At 47.5% G+C, this 14,848-nt stretch overlaps 7 protein-coding genes across 7 annotated transcripts; 4 read left to right on the forward strand and 3 right to left on the reverse strand.

The window, feature by feature from the left end:
- Positions 1–532: 532 nt before the first annotated feature.
- On the forward strand, positions 533–1,585 carry N7479_011327 (GNAT family N-acetyltransferase; the record flags this gene model as incomplete). The annotated part of the gene is made up of 1 exon (XM_057259018.1): positions 533–1,585. The coding sequence occupies one exon, from the start codon at positions 533–535 to the stop codon at positions 1,583–1,585; it is 1,053 nt and encodes a 350-aa protein (XP_057106476.1).
- A 256-nt stretch (positions 1,586–1,841) lies between these two features.
- N7479_011328 (putative metalloreductase transmembrane component) lies at positions 1,842–4,064 on the reverse strand (the record flags this gene model as incomplete). The annotated part of the gene is made up of 1 exon (XM_057259019.1): positions 1,842–4,064. The coding sequence occupies one exon, from the start codon at positions 4,062–4,064 to the stop codon at positions 1,842–1,844; it is 2,223 nt and encodes a 740-aa protein (XP_057106477.1).
- A 1,308-nt stretch (positions 4,065–5,372) lies between these two features.
- N7479_011329 (3' exoribonuclease family protein) lies at positions 5,373–6,536 on the forward strand (the record flags this gene model as incomplete). The annotated part of the gene is made up of 1 exon (XM_057259020.1): positions 5,373–6,536. One exon carries the CDS (start codon positions 5,373–5,375, stop codon positions 6,534–6,536), a length of 1,164 nt encoding a protein of 387 aa, XP_057106478.1.
- Positions 6,537–6,711: 175 nt separating this feature from the next.
- On the reverse strand, positions 6,712–8,568 carry N7479_011330 (aspartic endopeptidase; the record flags this gene model as incomplete). Its single annotated transcript, XM_057259021.1, has 1 exon — positions 6,712–8,568. The coding sequence occupies one exon, from the start codon at positions 8,566–8,568 to the stop codon at positions 6,712–6,714; it is 1,857 nt and encodes a 618-aa protein (XP_057106479.1).
- A 258-nt stretch (positions 8,569–8,826) lies between these two features.
- On the forward strand, positions 8,827–9,424 carry cyp1 (putative peptidyl prolyl cis-trans isomerase (CypC); the record flags this gene model as incomplete). The annotated part of the gene is made up of 3 exons (XM_057259022.1): positions 8,827–8,859; positions 8,911–8,952; positions 9,011–9,424. The coding sequence occupies 3 exons, from the start codon at positions 8,827–8,829 to the stop codon at positions 9,422–9,424; spliced, it is 489 nt and encodes a 162-aa protein (XP_057106480.1).
- A 750-nt stretch (positions 9,425–10,174) lies between these two features.
- On the reverse strand, positions 10,175–11,148 carry N7479_011332 (alpha/beta hydrolase; the record flags this gene model as incomplete). The annotated part of the gene is made up of 2 exons (XM_057259023.1): positions 10,175–10,925; positions 10,985–11,148. 2 exons carry the CDS (start codon positions 11,146–11,148, stop codon positions 10,175–10,177), a joined length of 915 nt encoding a protein of 304 aa, XP_057106481.1.
- A 1,305-nt stretch (positions 11,149–12,453) lies between these two features.
- On the forward strand, positions 12,454–14,608 carry N7479_011333 (uncharacterized protein; the record flags this gene model as incomplete). The annotated part of the gene is made up of 6 exons (XM_057259024.1): positions 12,454–12,650; positions 12,704–12,869; positions 12,923–13,018; positions 13,081–13,778; positions 13,855–14,184; positions 14,245–14,608. 6 exons carry the CDS (start codon positions 12,454–12,456, stop codon positions 14,606–14,608), a joined length of 1,851 nt encoding a protein of 616 aa, XP_057106482.1.
- Between the last annotated feature and the right edge of the window lie 240 nt (positions 14,609–14,848).

Below are 14,848 nucleotides of genomic sequence, written 5' to 3' on the forward strand. Positions count from 1 at the left end.
CCGACGGCTGTGTCTGCCCGCGACACAGGTAGTGAGTACTCCGAACCGCTAGGTCCGAGATTTAGTTCTCCATGTACTGGAAATCTATGCAGGGTTGACGCAATGGGTGCACGAATGTAGGAGAGAAGAAGAGAGAAGAAGCCCAAAACATAGAAGCCGAAATAAAAGGAAGAGTAAAGTCAATACGGAATGGCTGAATTGTATAGCCTATTGTAAGACCTATTGTTAGTGAGCTTCAATAATGGGGAGGGGGCAAGGTAGGATTAATAACCAGCAACAATAGGGGAAGGCAATGTGGTCAATGAAGGTGTTCTATCGACGCATACAATAGATAGTAGACATCAACATCAAATGGGGCACTGACCTACTGGGGTGTCTATTTGCATGCGAATGGAATATCACTCGGGGAGATGAAGAGACGGATGAGGCTGGAGCAAGTTGTTCACTGGGCTTATCTTATCGCATCTCCGCATTCGCATTCGCTGCCTCTTCTGTTTGTTCTTTCACAAACATCTATTACATCTGCTCCAAAATGGCATACCAGATCTTTCCAAAGAACCAGACGAGACCAGCGACTTCTTCATCTTTGTCTCCTCCCCCGACCAACCGTCACCCTGCGCGGCCTCCTATACACCCCCCTCCAGTCCAACCGCCTCAATCAGCTGTCGCAAACACGTCTGGCCCGAAACACTCAAAAGAAGATGTCTTTGTCCCATATCCTCAAGATATTCCAGCTAGTTTGGCGACTCCACATCCCCATATAACAGTACAGAAAGTCAACACAGCGCATATCCCTTCCTTGACGCGGATCACGGGCTTACTTCTTCCCATCCGCTACCCAAACTCGTTCTACACAGCTATTATAACGGATCCAGTGATTGCCTCTCTTTCAAGGATTGCTATCTATCATGATCACCCTGTTGCTGCGGCCCCAGGGTGCGGCGCATCTGCTGGGACGGACAAAGTGATCGGGGGCATCCGGTGTCGGCTAGAGAGAATCGGACAGGCAGAGGACTCAAACAAAGAGACCCAAGTCCAAGGGAAAAATTGCCCCACAAACATCTACATCCAGACCCTACACCTTCTCTCACCATACCGTGGCTGCGGTGTGGCTGCATCACTGTTGAATTCGCTTCTCTTTGCGTCGCCGCCGGACCGCAAGGGCAAGGACTCATACCAGGTATCTGAGCTTGTCAGGCACTACAATATCCGCTCTGTTACAGCACATGTCCATGAGGCAAACGAAGAGGGATTAAAATGGTATATTGCGCGTGGATTTAGGGTCGACGGTGACATAGCCGAATACTATCGGCGACTGAAGCCGTCTGGCGCGAAGATCGTACGACTAGATTTGAACTGGAATGCAGAAGATGAAACATATGCTCCGACAGAAAGCAATGCTCAGACCATGACTTCTCCCGGCGAAGTAGAAGACGAGGACTGGGAGAAGGTGGAGGCGGAGGATGGCGAAGAAGGTGACCATGGGATACAGCATTTGAACGAGTCGCAAGTCCTTGAAAACCAGGATACACCTTCGCGCAAGCGCAAGGCTGAAGACGACAATCACAAGCGTCAAGTGGAGTGAGATGTGCTTTGCATGTGTGGCTTTCTGATATACGTTGGATACCCTTTACATCTGTTTATGCATCTAATTTAGAATAACGTATGTGCTGAATTCCTGCCGCGTACCTAATTATATTTCATTTGAATATGATAAATGGTCTATTGCAATAGACACTGCTACGTTTGGAATGTTGATCATTAAAAGAACTGGCATAATATCATATCTTATATATTACAACGCCATGGGTATCAAATCAACAGAAGACAGCAACGCTACATTAGATGTTATAGTTCTCGGCATGCAAAAAGATCTCATCCCTTGACGAGCCCATAATCACCTGCAGCTGTAGCTTAGCTACCGTGTTGGCGACCTCAACTCGCATGCTCGGTGGACCGCAGACGAAAACACACGCACGGCGGCCAAATGTTTTTGAAAACTCATTGATCATCTGAGGAATGTTCGGGCGGAAGTAATCAGTCCGCCAGTTATCCCGTGCGCGTGGCTGATAATAAGCAAACCGCGGTGCAGGTGCTGCCGGCGGCCTTTGTGGAACAGATTGAGGTGCGCTGAATCCAAAGTCGAAGTTTGGGTTGCCATAACTAGTTGATCCAGGGGGGGCATAGGGATTCATGGCAGGCTGGTAGTATTGACGGGTATTGGACATATGGGTGGCCGCGTACGCATTGGGAAGAGCAGCAATACCGTCTTCATTCTCACGGCGCAATTCCTTTTCTATATCAGGGTTGCCGGCAGCTTCATCGCGGATATACGCCGAGTTCCGCTTGTCAATTCCCTGGAGCATGCCGTAGATCTTCTCCTGGACCGTGTCCCGTACAGCTGGATCGTCTTGCTTCACTCCGGTGAGGAAGAAATGACAGCTCACGATGTTTGAAGGTGCATAGTCACGACAGATCCGTAGCTCTTCTTGGAACCATTCCATTGTCTCGGGACTCTTGAGTGCCCAAATGACTTTGACTGATTTGGTGATAGCCTTGCCATCTCGGATCTTCTTGATGAGGTCCAGCAGTTGGCTTGCAATGGCGGTGATACCACTTCCTCCGGCGAAGAAAACCACGTCGTCAAAAGCAGCCATCTCGCGCTGCATACCACCATAAGGCCCTTCTACAAATGCGCTGTATATGTTGTAGGGACCATGCTCTAAGGTTTTCTTGATTACCTCACGAGTGAAGCCTTGGAATGGTCGGAAAACCAGTGTCATGTCACGATACTTTTCACCATACGCAGATGGGAAGTCGTCGCTGCAAAGAGAGGCAATCGTGAAAGGATGGCTCTGGATGACAGAAATCCTCGGCAGTCGCAAGTAGACATACTGACCGGGACGCCAACGCATCTTTGTGGGAATGGTAATCTTGATGGCATTTTGCGGAAGAATGGTTACGGCACACTCTTCTCCGATCAAAAATGATGAGCGCAAAGGGTATGTCCAGTTCAAGTAGAACAGCCGGATGATATATGAGATAACCCAAATGGCAATGGTTGTGAAAAGATAGGCCCACGATGACAGGTAGTTCCTCGTATGCCAGAAGAGCATCGCCACAAAGACGTACGAGACTGGGATATGGACAAAGACGAAAAGCTCATACATCCAATTGCGAAAGATTGGAAGAGAATGGATACACAACACAAGAAGAGGAACTAGCGCCGCAATTCCAGTCCCATAGACATAGGCATGGGGTGGGATGCCTACGCTATAGTTGACCAAAGCGCCGTCTTCCCAGATTGGAGTGATGTAAAACGGGACCATATGAACCAAACTGAGGAAGAGGCAGATATAGGCTGACCAGCGGTGCAGCCCATTCAGCCGCTCAGAACTAAGGCCAGTCATCATTGTGATAAAGTTTGCCTTGGTGCTAAGTGCAACAATCCAAGGGATCATAGCTACTGCGAGCATTCCTGCCCGAATAGCCAGCGGCGGCGACCCCAGCGCAATTGACCAGTAGTATAAAGGCTGTGGCACGAAGCAGTATAGTGTGACGAAGATAAATGCAGCCAGGACAATTGCCGTAATCGCCAAAGACGGGAAAACAACCTCTATCTTCCCAACCTTCAGGGAGGGAATTGGTCGGTAGAAGATCCATCGCATAAAGGCAATTGCTTTGTTCAAGGGAACTATGCTAGCAAGAATCGATTCACGCCTCTTAGGTGGAGCGACTGCGGTTGGTGATGGAAAGAAATGGGCGTTGGAAGCATCAGTGCCTGCACTCGGAAGCTCGTACTCGTCTGGTACCGAGTCATCACGAAAGATCTCTGGTCGATTTTCTTTATAGAGGGCGATCCGCATCTTGTCGCCCCATTTATGCCAGCATCGGATGAAGGTCGTGGTTACCAGCAGCACGACGGCGAAGTAGACAAACCCCACTCCATATTTTGCTGACTTTGACCATGGATCTCGTTGCATCTCGGCCGCCTCAGCTGCAGTCGTCGATGCTGTGATCGGGACATTGATGCGCTTGGCGAGGGAAACGATGATGCCCAACATTATGTAGTGCGCTGTTTTTGCAAAACTAGTGATATTTTTCTGCAATGTCTTCCAGTTAGATCCATCTCAAAATACAGTACAGCACGTATCAACATACCTTTATGTATCACCCGCGCACAAGGGTTTTCCTCTCTTGTACTATAGTCAGACTGAGTTCATATCTTTACTATAGCTATTGATATTGATGACACCAATTTCATGAAGCGAAAAAGGAATTTCCGAGGGAAATTCCGTCTAAATGTATGGGAAAATGGAAGCGGGGAGTCACACAAGCTTGCAGTCTCGGCGTTGTGATAGAATAAGCCCAACAACGGAATATTGTGGCTGGTCAGACATTAAGCCAATCGAATACAGTGGTTGCAGACCGATTTATGATATTACAGGCGTTTCGCCATAGTGATAGGGATATTCCCGTGATGTGTGATGGTTTAGCGCTCTGAAGCCCAATCACAGGCGGCGATATTGGCTGCAGAGTGACTGGGAGTGATCGAGCCGCATTAGCGTGGGTGGGGAAGATGCAGAACACTCAGGTTATTATTCTCTCATTAATACTTCTGTGGAAAGTACCTATCCAATTATAATCGAACTATGGAGTATAATGTAGCCCATAATCTCTGGTTGTGCTGGTTATTGGCCCAAATTTAAGAGTTGTCGCATGGGAACTATGTATAAATAGGCTCAAATACGTTAATTCCTGTCTCAGAAACTAGGAGTAGTGTAGTTGACTCCACGGAAAAGCTAAAAGAGATCGGAGAAGCTGTCGATGCGAAGTATATGTATGGGAGTTTAGCAGTCAAAGCGAATACCAAGCCAGTAGTAAGCTGCGTCCCTTGGCAATGTCCTCCACCGTAAGATATTAACCATGCGCATGTGCCTACCTGGAGAATTCAAGGAACCAACATTTTATCGGTTTAAGAAGAGTCATTTCGACCCTGGAGCTCCGTCCTCGGTTCCTGCATAAAGGCAGTAATCCCATCCCGTGTTATACAGCAGAACTGTCGTGCCATATCCAATATTAGAATCTTAGACACCTCGCTATACAGGAACTTGTCATTTTATGCCTCCCAATAGGAAGGGTATATACTCAGGAAGTGTGGGACAGTGTTGTATACAAAGTACTCCGTACGCAACTTTAGAAGGCCCCGCGAAAGTCTTGGCAGATTCCAGTTGCTGCCTGGGGCATCAGTCACAGCTTCGACCGCCTTTCGATAGGAAATTATTCTGCCATCTCATGCTGGTCGGCTTTTTCTGTGTCTTCGATCATTTCCACATTAGTCTTGAACAAAAGTAGAGGCATTCTCTTTAGTCATGGCGTCCTCCACTACCCCCAGTAACCCGACACCTCCATCATTATCACTTCCACCGTCTCAATTCGCCCGCCTCCAACCCCACGCCTACCTTCTCGCCCACCTCTCTCCTCCACCAGCGAGCAACCAGCCCTCGATCCGCGCGAACGGTCGTGCCACCTCACAATTCCGTGTCACATCTGCCAATGCTGGCTCTCTAACTCATACAAATGGCAGCGCAGTTGTACGAATCGGCGACACAGCCGCTGTCTGCGGCGTTCGCGCAGAGATCCTACACACGAAGGACATCGCTTCTTGGAGCGTGTTGCAGGCTTCATCGGAGCAAAATATCGACAATTCAAATGAGGCGGGAGTCTCCAAGTCCCAAAATGAGGAAGATCAAGGCCACATCCAAGATCTGAGCCTACTTGTTCCCAACGTTTCCCTTAGCACTGGCTGCGCGCCAGGCTTTACACCCGGTGCACCACCTTCTGCGCTGGCTCAGTCACTTTCCCACCAAATTCTTTCCCTCTTGCACACTACCCGCCTCGTTCGAGCAGAAGACTTGCGCATCTGGTATCAACCACCGAATCTGGACTCGGAAGAATTCCGCAATGCGGGCGAGGGGATGGACGTGGATACAGAACAGAGTGGGGGCCCTGAGCAGGAGATTAAGGCATTCTGGGTGCTCTACATTGATGTCATGATCATTTCCCTGGCTGGAAACCCATTCGACGCGGCCTGGGCCTCTGTCTTGGCTGCGCTTCGCGACACGAAGCTTCCCAAGGCCTGGTGGGATGCCGATAACGAAACGATCCTTTGCTCGGACACTGTTTCCGATGCACAAAAGCTGTCTCTACGCGGTTTACCTGTTGCTAGCTCATTCTGTTCTTTCGAGGGCGATGTCGCCGCTGGTTGGAGGGCGGTTGTCATTCCCGATGCTGATGAGCAAAAGCAGAAGAAGGGTGCGCAGCAAAGGTGGATCCTTGCGGATCCGGATGGATACGAGGAGGGATTGAGTCAAGAACGGGCTTCTGTTGTTGTTGATAAAGAGAACGGAAAGACGGTCATTGTGAAGATGGAGAAACATGGTGGTTGGACTGTAGACAGTGATGATCTGCGCCACCTTGTGGATATTTCTGCTCAGAGATGGGATGAAATGAAACGGATACTGGATCAATGCTGATCTAATTGATATGCAATACAAATGAATGATACCACTACAAGTATTTCTTGCCATTTTTGGCCTTTAAATAGAGCTATGTATCGGAGTAGATCAAACGGTGGCTGTCATTGATAATCCACAAAATAATACATTTCAGCTAATATATTCGCTTTGTCAGACTCAATTGACCACATCGCTAATTTGCTGTTTTCTTGCTCATCATGCTGTGTCGTCTTCTCTTCAACGGCGGTTCGTTGTCTCCACTGACACCCCTGGAAACAGACATCTCTTCATCCTCTTCCGTTGTCGGCAAACTAGCCTGTGTTTCACTTTTGGGCTTGCGAGGAATTGATACGGAGAAGGAGATCAGGTCCAAGCTGTGACGGTCCTTTTTGGGCTTCTTCGTCTTGGCATCATGGTCTTCTTCGGATGGTTTCTTTTTGGATTTTGAGTCATCTATTTTCTCTTCTTTGGGTTTCTCAGTCGGTGTTGTATTCTCGTCGTTTGATGCATGCATGAAATCACCGGAGAAGATGCGCATAAAGATGCTCTTCGGATTTTGAGAAGGCTTGTCCTCGGTTTTGTCTTGCTTCTTTTCCTCTTCAATTGCCACTTCCTCTGAATCAGAGAAGTCCCACATTGTGTCAGTATCGCCTCGAATAAGCGCAGTACCCCAAAGCGATGCCAAAACGCCCGGTACCAGATAGAGAAGAGCAGGTTGGGCATGATTCGAATATTGCATGGCAAGGAGGGTGGTCACCATCCCAACAACATAGCCGAATATACTAGCTTTGAAGTAAATCTTTGGAAAATGCCGGGCATCATGATAGGGAGGTTGAAGTTCCGGTTGGAGTGGCTTGACTGATGACGCCCAGAAGCGCTCTCCCCAAGCACCGGTTGCCGACTGATACTCAGGTTTGATGGTTGTCTGGTCTGACCCTTCAGCGTGCGCCTTTTGAGCGCCTTTCCGCTGGTAATAGAGGAATAGATCAAATCGAAGTGCTAGCCCAATCATCATTCCTGGAATGACAATGTCACCCAGTCCAAGCATAGCCAATGGCACGGTGCCAGGAGCATCGCGAGAGGTGGGCGGGCGAGGAAACAGGAGCTTGATCGGTACATCCAGTTTGGTTGCAACAGTTACCATCAACGGTGTGAAGAAGACAAAGTAGATGTCATAGAAGAACAAGGACCCCATAATGAGGGTGCCTGTCCAGAACGTGGAAGGAGACATGAATTGTAGGGTGCCGTAACAGAAGCAGAAACCGAGGAAATTGGTCAACCACCATGGATTTGCCACGAATGCAAAGTATCCTACAGCAGACAAAGAAATGATTGCGCTGAGGATATCAAGGAGACCAACGAGGCATTTGAAGTCAAATAAGCCACGTACATGAGCCCGCACCTTGAGGCGCTGGTGGGAAACATTTCGGCACGTCCAAAGCAGTCTTAATACCATACGTGGGAGTGGCAATTGGCCTAAAAACCCAGGAAGAGGTGAATTCCGGATGGAGTGCGGCTTGGCTGGATGGTGCTCAGATGCTATGAAAATGCATTCGGACTGTTTCACTTTCCATAATTGTCCACCTTGACGATAATATCTAGGAAACACAAATGAGCGAACCATCAACAGCATATCCTTCAGGAATGCAAAAGCAAAGAATAGTCCCATTTGAGAGAAGTAGAAGCTAAGAATCTTGTTCAATATGGCTGGATCTTCTAGCCATTTGATCACCAAATATAAAGCACCCAGGGTGAGCCCTGCAGTCAACGGAAATATTAGAGCATCTGACGGCTCAAGCCCTTCCATCTTCTGCAAAGGGCCATGTCCCTCTTCATCATCCGTGTCATATTCATCTTTATTCTTGTCGGCCTTTTTCTTTGGAGCTTTGGCGGCAGAGGAAGGTCTCGTCAAAGATGCATGTGCACCGATCCAAATTGGGAAAAGAGCGGAAACAAGTAGGTGTCCGTAAGTTGGAAGAAGTGGCCTCAGACGGTCGAAGTGGTAGAGGACTTGCCCAAGAAGCTCTGCGACAGGGCTGATGTCGGCCATGATGGATAGGAATTCGCAGACTGTAAGCACGAGGTAAACGACAGTGAATTGGAGCCAATAAACAGAAAGGAATGAATTAGACCATGGTGGGCACAAAGGCTAGTGTGGGAGATTCTTTGAGGTGTTGACCTTCCAAGGTTGGAACCTCCAAGCACGGAGGGGCTTAGTGACCACAGCATAATTTAATTCACCGCTTTCTGACATCTACACAACCAAGGTTGGTCTCTTCCCAAACGATTCTACACTCACATCTTCATCATGACAACTGAGGTGGCTTTTGACACTACTATGGTAACTAGCACTTCGTTGTTCTCCCAAAATTGTTTTACTAACCCACCGCAGGGCTCCTTCTCCGTGGAGCTCTACAATACCCATGCGCCCAAGGTATGAGTCCCTTCGTCGAACTCCTAGGGAATCCTCGTGCTAATTCCTTGCTCTTCAGACATGCAAGAACTTTGCCACCCTAGCCGAACGCGGCTACTACAACAATGTTATCTTCCATCGCATCATTCCTGACTTCATGGTTCAAACTGGCGATCCCACTGGCACCGGTCGAGGAGGTAGCTCTATCTACGGCGAGAAATTCGAGGACGAGATTCGCGGAGAGTTGAAACACACCGGCGCTGGAATTCTGAGCATGGCGAACAGTGGACCGAATACCAATGGTAGTCAGTTCTTTATCACTCTTGCGCCCACACCCTGGTTGGACGGAAACCACACAATTTTCGGCCGAGTGAGAAGTGGTATGAGAGTGATCCAGCGTATGGGATTGGTCAAGACCGGCGCGGAGGACAAGCCAGTGGATGAGCTGAAGATTATTCGAGCTCGGGTGGTTGAGGCAGGCACACAAGAGTGAGAGTTACACGACGCGCCTTATTTCATCGAGTTACGATGGAGCGTCATGCACATCAAGTCACCTTCCGGAGGAAAAAAAAAAGGTGCTGCCCAATTTGGATATTCTAGATTCCATATGCAATACGGGTTGCAGGTACAACCTTCGACGCGCCCGGACCAAGTCATGCTAGAGCAGCATTGCCTTGCTGTTGTCTCAAGCTGTTGTCTAAAGGTGCTCTATGCAAGCCTCCTGGATTCTAAAAACTACAATATCCGAGTGGCACAGCAAGGTACCAGTCTAATAATGAGATTATGGATGTATCACTACAAAACGAACCGCTTCCATCAAATGAACCATCAAGAGCAGCAGATACAGAGTGACAAGGAATCTTATCTACCACTCCCAAACGAAGTCCAGTGAAGGATTTCGTCAACGAAGACCAGGCTACAATCGTATAGTAACCCGTTCTGTGTAGAACACGGGGAGTGGTATGGAGAAAGAAAAGTGATGCGCCGAAATTTCAGTTCATATAGCGGTGCAGCCTAACCTCTTTGGGAACTGCTGAATAATATTTGGCCTTAGGCATACTTTTGTGCCTGACCTCGACATGTAGCTCTACTCATTATTCTCTACATCCAGCGTAAGCATTATCTTCTGGCATTAGTAACTACCTAGAAGATAAAGCAAAAGGAAGAGTTACACGCTCGCTTATTTGATTTGACTAATCAATATAAGCTGTTGCGACTACATATGGATGATCCTTGTTCATTTTCATTCTTCATCCCCTTGGTCAAGGAAATAAAAGATAGCTCCGCTCAGTGCGCCAGCAATGACACTTCCATGGTCTTCATCTTCATATCTCCTTCGGATGACTGACCGTACTCGTCCACTCTGCAGAAGCCGAACAAACATCTGGTCGCAATTATCCCCCATGAGACGTTCCTTGGCTATCGCCAGCCGTTTTTCATACTCCTCCAACGACTGGTTTTTTTGATGTACGGGAGACTGCTCAAGTGATCCATAGGCCAGCCAAACTCTCGGCTGGTGGTGCGATTCTGGCATGTTGTAGAACTGCTCTTCTTCCTGCAACAGGAATCCATCGTTCCACCAAATTGACGGACTTGCAGCAAGATATGCATCAAAGCTTGCAGGGGCTACATAGAGCGCATGGAGTGCAAAAAGGGCCCCGAAAGAGTGTCCGAATAAAGCAGTCTGGCAGACTGATATGCGAGGGAATATCGAAGAAAACACAAAATGGTGAACAGTGTTCGTTATAAAATGGAGAAAAGCATCTGCACCTCCATATCCCTGAGGGTTGGGCTTCCCATCTGGGCCCTTGGGCGATTCATATTTCTCACAGGGAGGAGTTAGATCGTAGCTTCGACGAGGACTGTAAACAGATCGGGTCAATGGGTAGGAGATTCCAATGATGATCGTCGATGTTTCCTCTGGCTTACGCATTCGCCGCCGCCGCACGATATCTGTTGCCGAAAGCATCATTGCATTGCCATCCACGATATATCTATAGATAGTTCAAGAAGTGTCGCCTGATGATATACCCTCAAAGGCAATCTCACTTACATCGCATTCGCTTTGTTGACGCTCGGCTGATCTCCAGTCGATTCCCACTCCAGTGGCCATGAAACTTGAATAAGATATTTCTCATCCTGCTTGTTTACGACGAGCCAGCTCGCCATATTTTGGACATGACAGTCCGTCTGTTCAAATTTCCACTGGTCTGCCATTGTATGCTTCAGAACATGTGTTAGGAAGACGATATCTGGGGTAGCAATAATTGTCGTCAAGAAGCGTTCGTTATTTTAAAGAACGGATTATGAGATTAAAAGCCAAGATGCAGATATGCTGTGGGTCTAACAGAACAGCTAATTCGGCGAGAATAGCCGAAGGGTGCTACAGTAAAACCCAGTTATAATGAACTGCTAGATAAGTCTTATATATTATATAAATATATCTAGTTTACATTCAAGTGTATGCTCCAAAAAGGTATCAATAATGCTCTGCTTCTATGCATATGACTTCCTACAACATATAGCGGCCTCTGATATTTCGATAAAATTTTTGTAATCAGCTGCTTTTCACCTTAAGAGGAAGCCTGAGGCCTGGGGAATTGGGAGCCCTGTGGGACAGGTGGGGATCCCAAGACGTTTGAAGTGGACTGACTCAACTTCGATATAACGAATTTTGTATAGGCGAAATGCTGAGTTAAAGAAGTTCGTAGGGAGTAGTAAAGGGACAACTTTTGGTGGTATCACGGTGGATTAATTGATCGGTACACATTCATAAAAAGGTATACGTTATATCTGCTTTTGTTATATACAACATAACTTGTAATTGGAAAAAGTGAGGCCTAAATAATAGCCCCACTTCACGCGTGGGAGAATATCTGGGAACCTTGGAAGCCTTCCAAGGGTGATGATAATGGCATGAGGCCAAGCCTCGGAAAACGTCCGCTCCAAAGAAAGGTTATATTCCCGAATATCTTATTTGGATTCCGAGGTTAGGTCTTAACTCCGAAAGTGAGGCCATTCCCATCGGAAATATTCGCCTCTGGCCATCTTGGCCATCTTGGCTATCTTGGCATTTTTAATATGTACCATAGGAGGACGCGTCCCTTCTCGTCTCAATTACCTATTTCGGGTAGGCATTGTTTTGCTTTTTAGCATATGATTGATAGGCTTGATTTGACTTTTTTAGCATATGATTGATAAGATTAGTTTCAACTTATGGTCCACTTTCACATATAGTATTCGTGGCTCAAGAGCCTCTAAAGCGCCTCTAGAGCCACGGAGACATATTCCAGAATGCTAGAGCGGAGCGAAGGAGTTAGTTCTTCCAATCCTTTTCAAGTCTTCGGCACATTAGTTCTGTTCTTGCTACTTTTGGGTGGTAGTTTCGCGTACGGAGTTGTGTGTCACAGGATCTGTCTCCGGTTTCGCTGTTTACCCTTCGATTTTTTTTATTTAAATCCTCTCTAGTTCCATTTTTGACAAAAATTTATGTACTCTCACTAAATACATGCGACTACAGCCATGGCTAAGCAAGAAGGGGATATTGCCATTGCGATGGCACCATCAAACGATCAAAGCAGCCAAGCTGGTCATAATGTTTATCAGGAGGAAAACCTTGAAAAGCAATCGAGCATTCCCAGCATTCAACCTGGAGTCTACAGGGCTGATGCGCTTCGAAAAAGCTGGACCAAGCAAGGCTTAATCATTGTCTTTACAGGGTTTGTCATCGCAAACATATCGCAAGCAGGGTGATTTGCTAATCGATAGCTAGACTGTTTATATGTACATTGGCTATCAATTTTGCCGATTATACAACCACGGTGTATGCCCCATACACAACGAGTGACTTCAAGCAGCACTCTGCCATGAGCGCAGCCCGCGTGGTCATGAACATTGCGCGTATCTCCGCCTACCCCGTTGTTGCAAAGTTGGGAGATGTCAGTATTCTTGGGTCTTCCAACATTTTTCTCTTACTTACCATGATGGCTAGGTTTTCGGTCGAGCTGAAATGTTCATCATGTCCATTGTTATGTCTGCTGTAGGCTATGCTATTTGGGCAGCCTGCACAAACATTAAGGAATACATAGTAAGGAGTCTTCGCTCTGTATCTCCCAAGTATCTCTCGCACCGTGCTAATTATCACGGCAGGTTGCCGGTATCTTCGACGCTATCGGATCGACTGGATTTGCTCTCACACAACAAATCTTCGTGGCGGATACGACCTCGTTACTCAATCGCGGTATCTGGTCAACGCTACCTGACTCTCTCACTACAGTTCCGACTCTTTACCTTGGTTCTATCATCGGTCAGAGCATTCTCGATCATTCAACCTGGCGATGGGGATGGGGCATGTGGGCGATTATCTTGCCCGTTGCATCAGTGCCATTGATTGGTACCATGCTGTTTTATCAACGTCGGGCTCCCTCTCCGATATCTGTGGCTGAGGCATTGGGCTGGAAGACCCACGATGCCTGGTGGAAGAAGATGTACCGATTGATTTGGATTCAGCTTGACTTGCCAGGAGCTATTCTCCTTATAGCTGGGCTGTCTCTTCTTTTGGTTCCTTTGTCATTGACGGGCTCTAATAACCCTGGTGCATGGACCAACGGGTCGTTTATCGCCATGTTGGTCCTTGGAGTGGTGTTCATTGTAGCATTTTTGGGTTGGGACACATGGTTCGCGCAGAAACCATTTGTGCCTTATCGCATGATCAAGAACCGCACAGTGGCAGCTGCATGTCTTCTTGGGGCATTGGACTTTTTCCATTATTCAGTGTTCAGTGTCTTCTTCACGAGTTATCTTCAGGTAGCTGGAGACTTCTCGGCGGGGCCTGCAACCAGAATTGAGTATGACCCCCCGCCCCATCTCTTACTGGCTATGTTTGCTATCTTTCCCCCCCCTTGAGACTGACATTGAATCTAGTAACTCCCTGCGTGTAGCCTTTCAGGTGGCCGGCATATTCGCCGCTTTCTTCATGAAATATACCAAGCGCTCTCAGATTTGGGTGTTGGTCGGCGTTCCACTCTGTGTTCTTGGAATGGGCGTACTTCTCTATCTGGTGGACATGGGAGATGGTCGCAGTGGGAATGAAGTATCTTTTATCACGGCCAAGTCATTGATTGGTGTTGGTCGTGGATTCTACCAAACGGCTGCACAGGTCTCAGTGCAGGCCGTGGTCTCGCGACAGGATGTTTCCGTTGTTACTGCAGTATTCTTCGCATCGATGAGCGTGGGTGGTGCAATTGGAACAAGGTAAGCAGACACATCCAGTCATATCTTGGATTCTTTTTTCTAATTGATGCTTCCAAATAGTGTTGCCGGCGCAATCTGGCGAAACACTCTCCCGAACAAGCTGCAGAAATATCTTCCTGATGAACTGAAGGATCAAGCCAATGCTATCTTCGGATCAATTGTGGTGGCTCGGAAATATGCCATGGGTACTGAAGCTCGTGAGGCTATCAATCGCAGTTACCGAGAGTCGCAAAGACTACTTGCGATCGCAGGCCTTGTTTCACTTTCATTGATGCTTATTGTGATGCTGTTCTTGAAGAACGTGAAGCTGGGTGAGGACGCAATGACTGAGACAGAAAAGATAGATCAAGCTCCTGGGGTCTCAGAAAAGAAAGATCAAGTTTATGAGGTTGCAGAAAAGAGGGCTGAGAAAACTCACTCCTGAGGTATATATTTTTGACAGGCGACGAGGTGCCTCGGAGGAGAATGGAGGAGAATGGAGGAAAGCGGGTGGGAGCATACTCTAATTTTGGAATGTCCGTATCATTCATGTTATTAAGAACATGTTGAATTAATTTAATCTAAAAGTTTCATTATTTTTCCTTATAAACTGTTCTTAAAGGTCGTATTTAGTATTTTTTGTCGGAGTGGTCATAATGCTCCACGGGCTTGTTGACTGGAGTGG

This window comes from Penicillium vulpinum, assembly GCF_028829585.1.
Source record: "Penicillium vulpinum strain IBT 29486 chromosome Unknown utg000004l_segment0_segment0, whole genome shotgun sequence".
Lineage (NCBI taxonomy): Eukaryota > Fungi > Ascomycota > Eurotiomycetes > Eurotiales > Aspergillaceae > Penicillium > Penicillium vulpinum.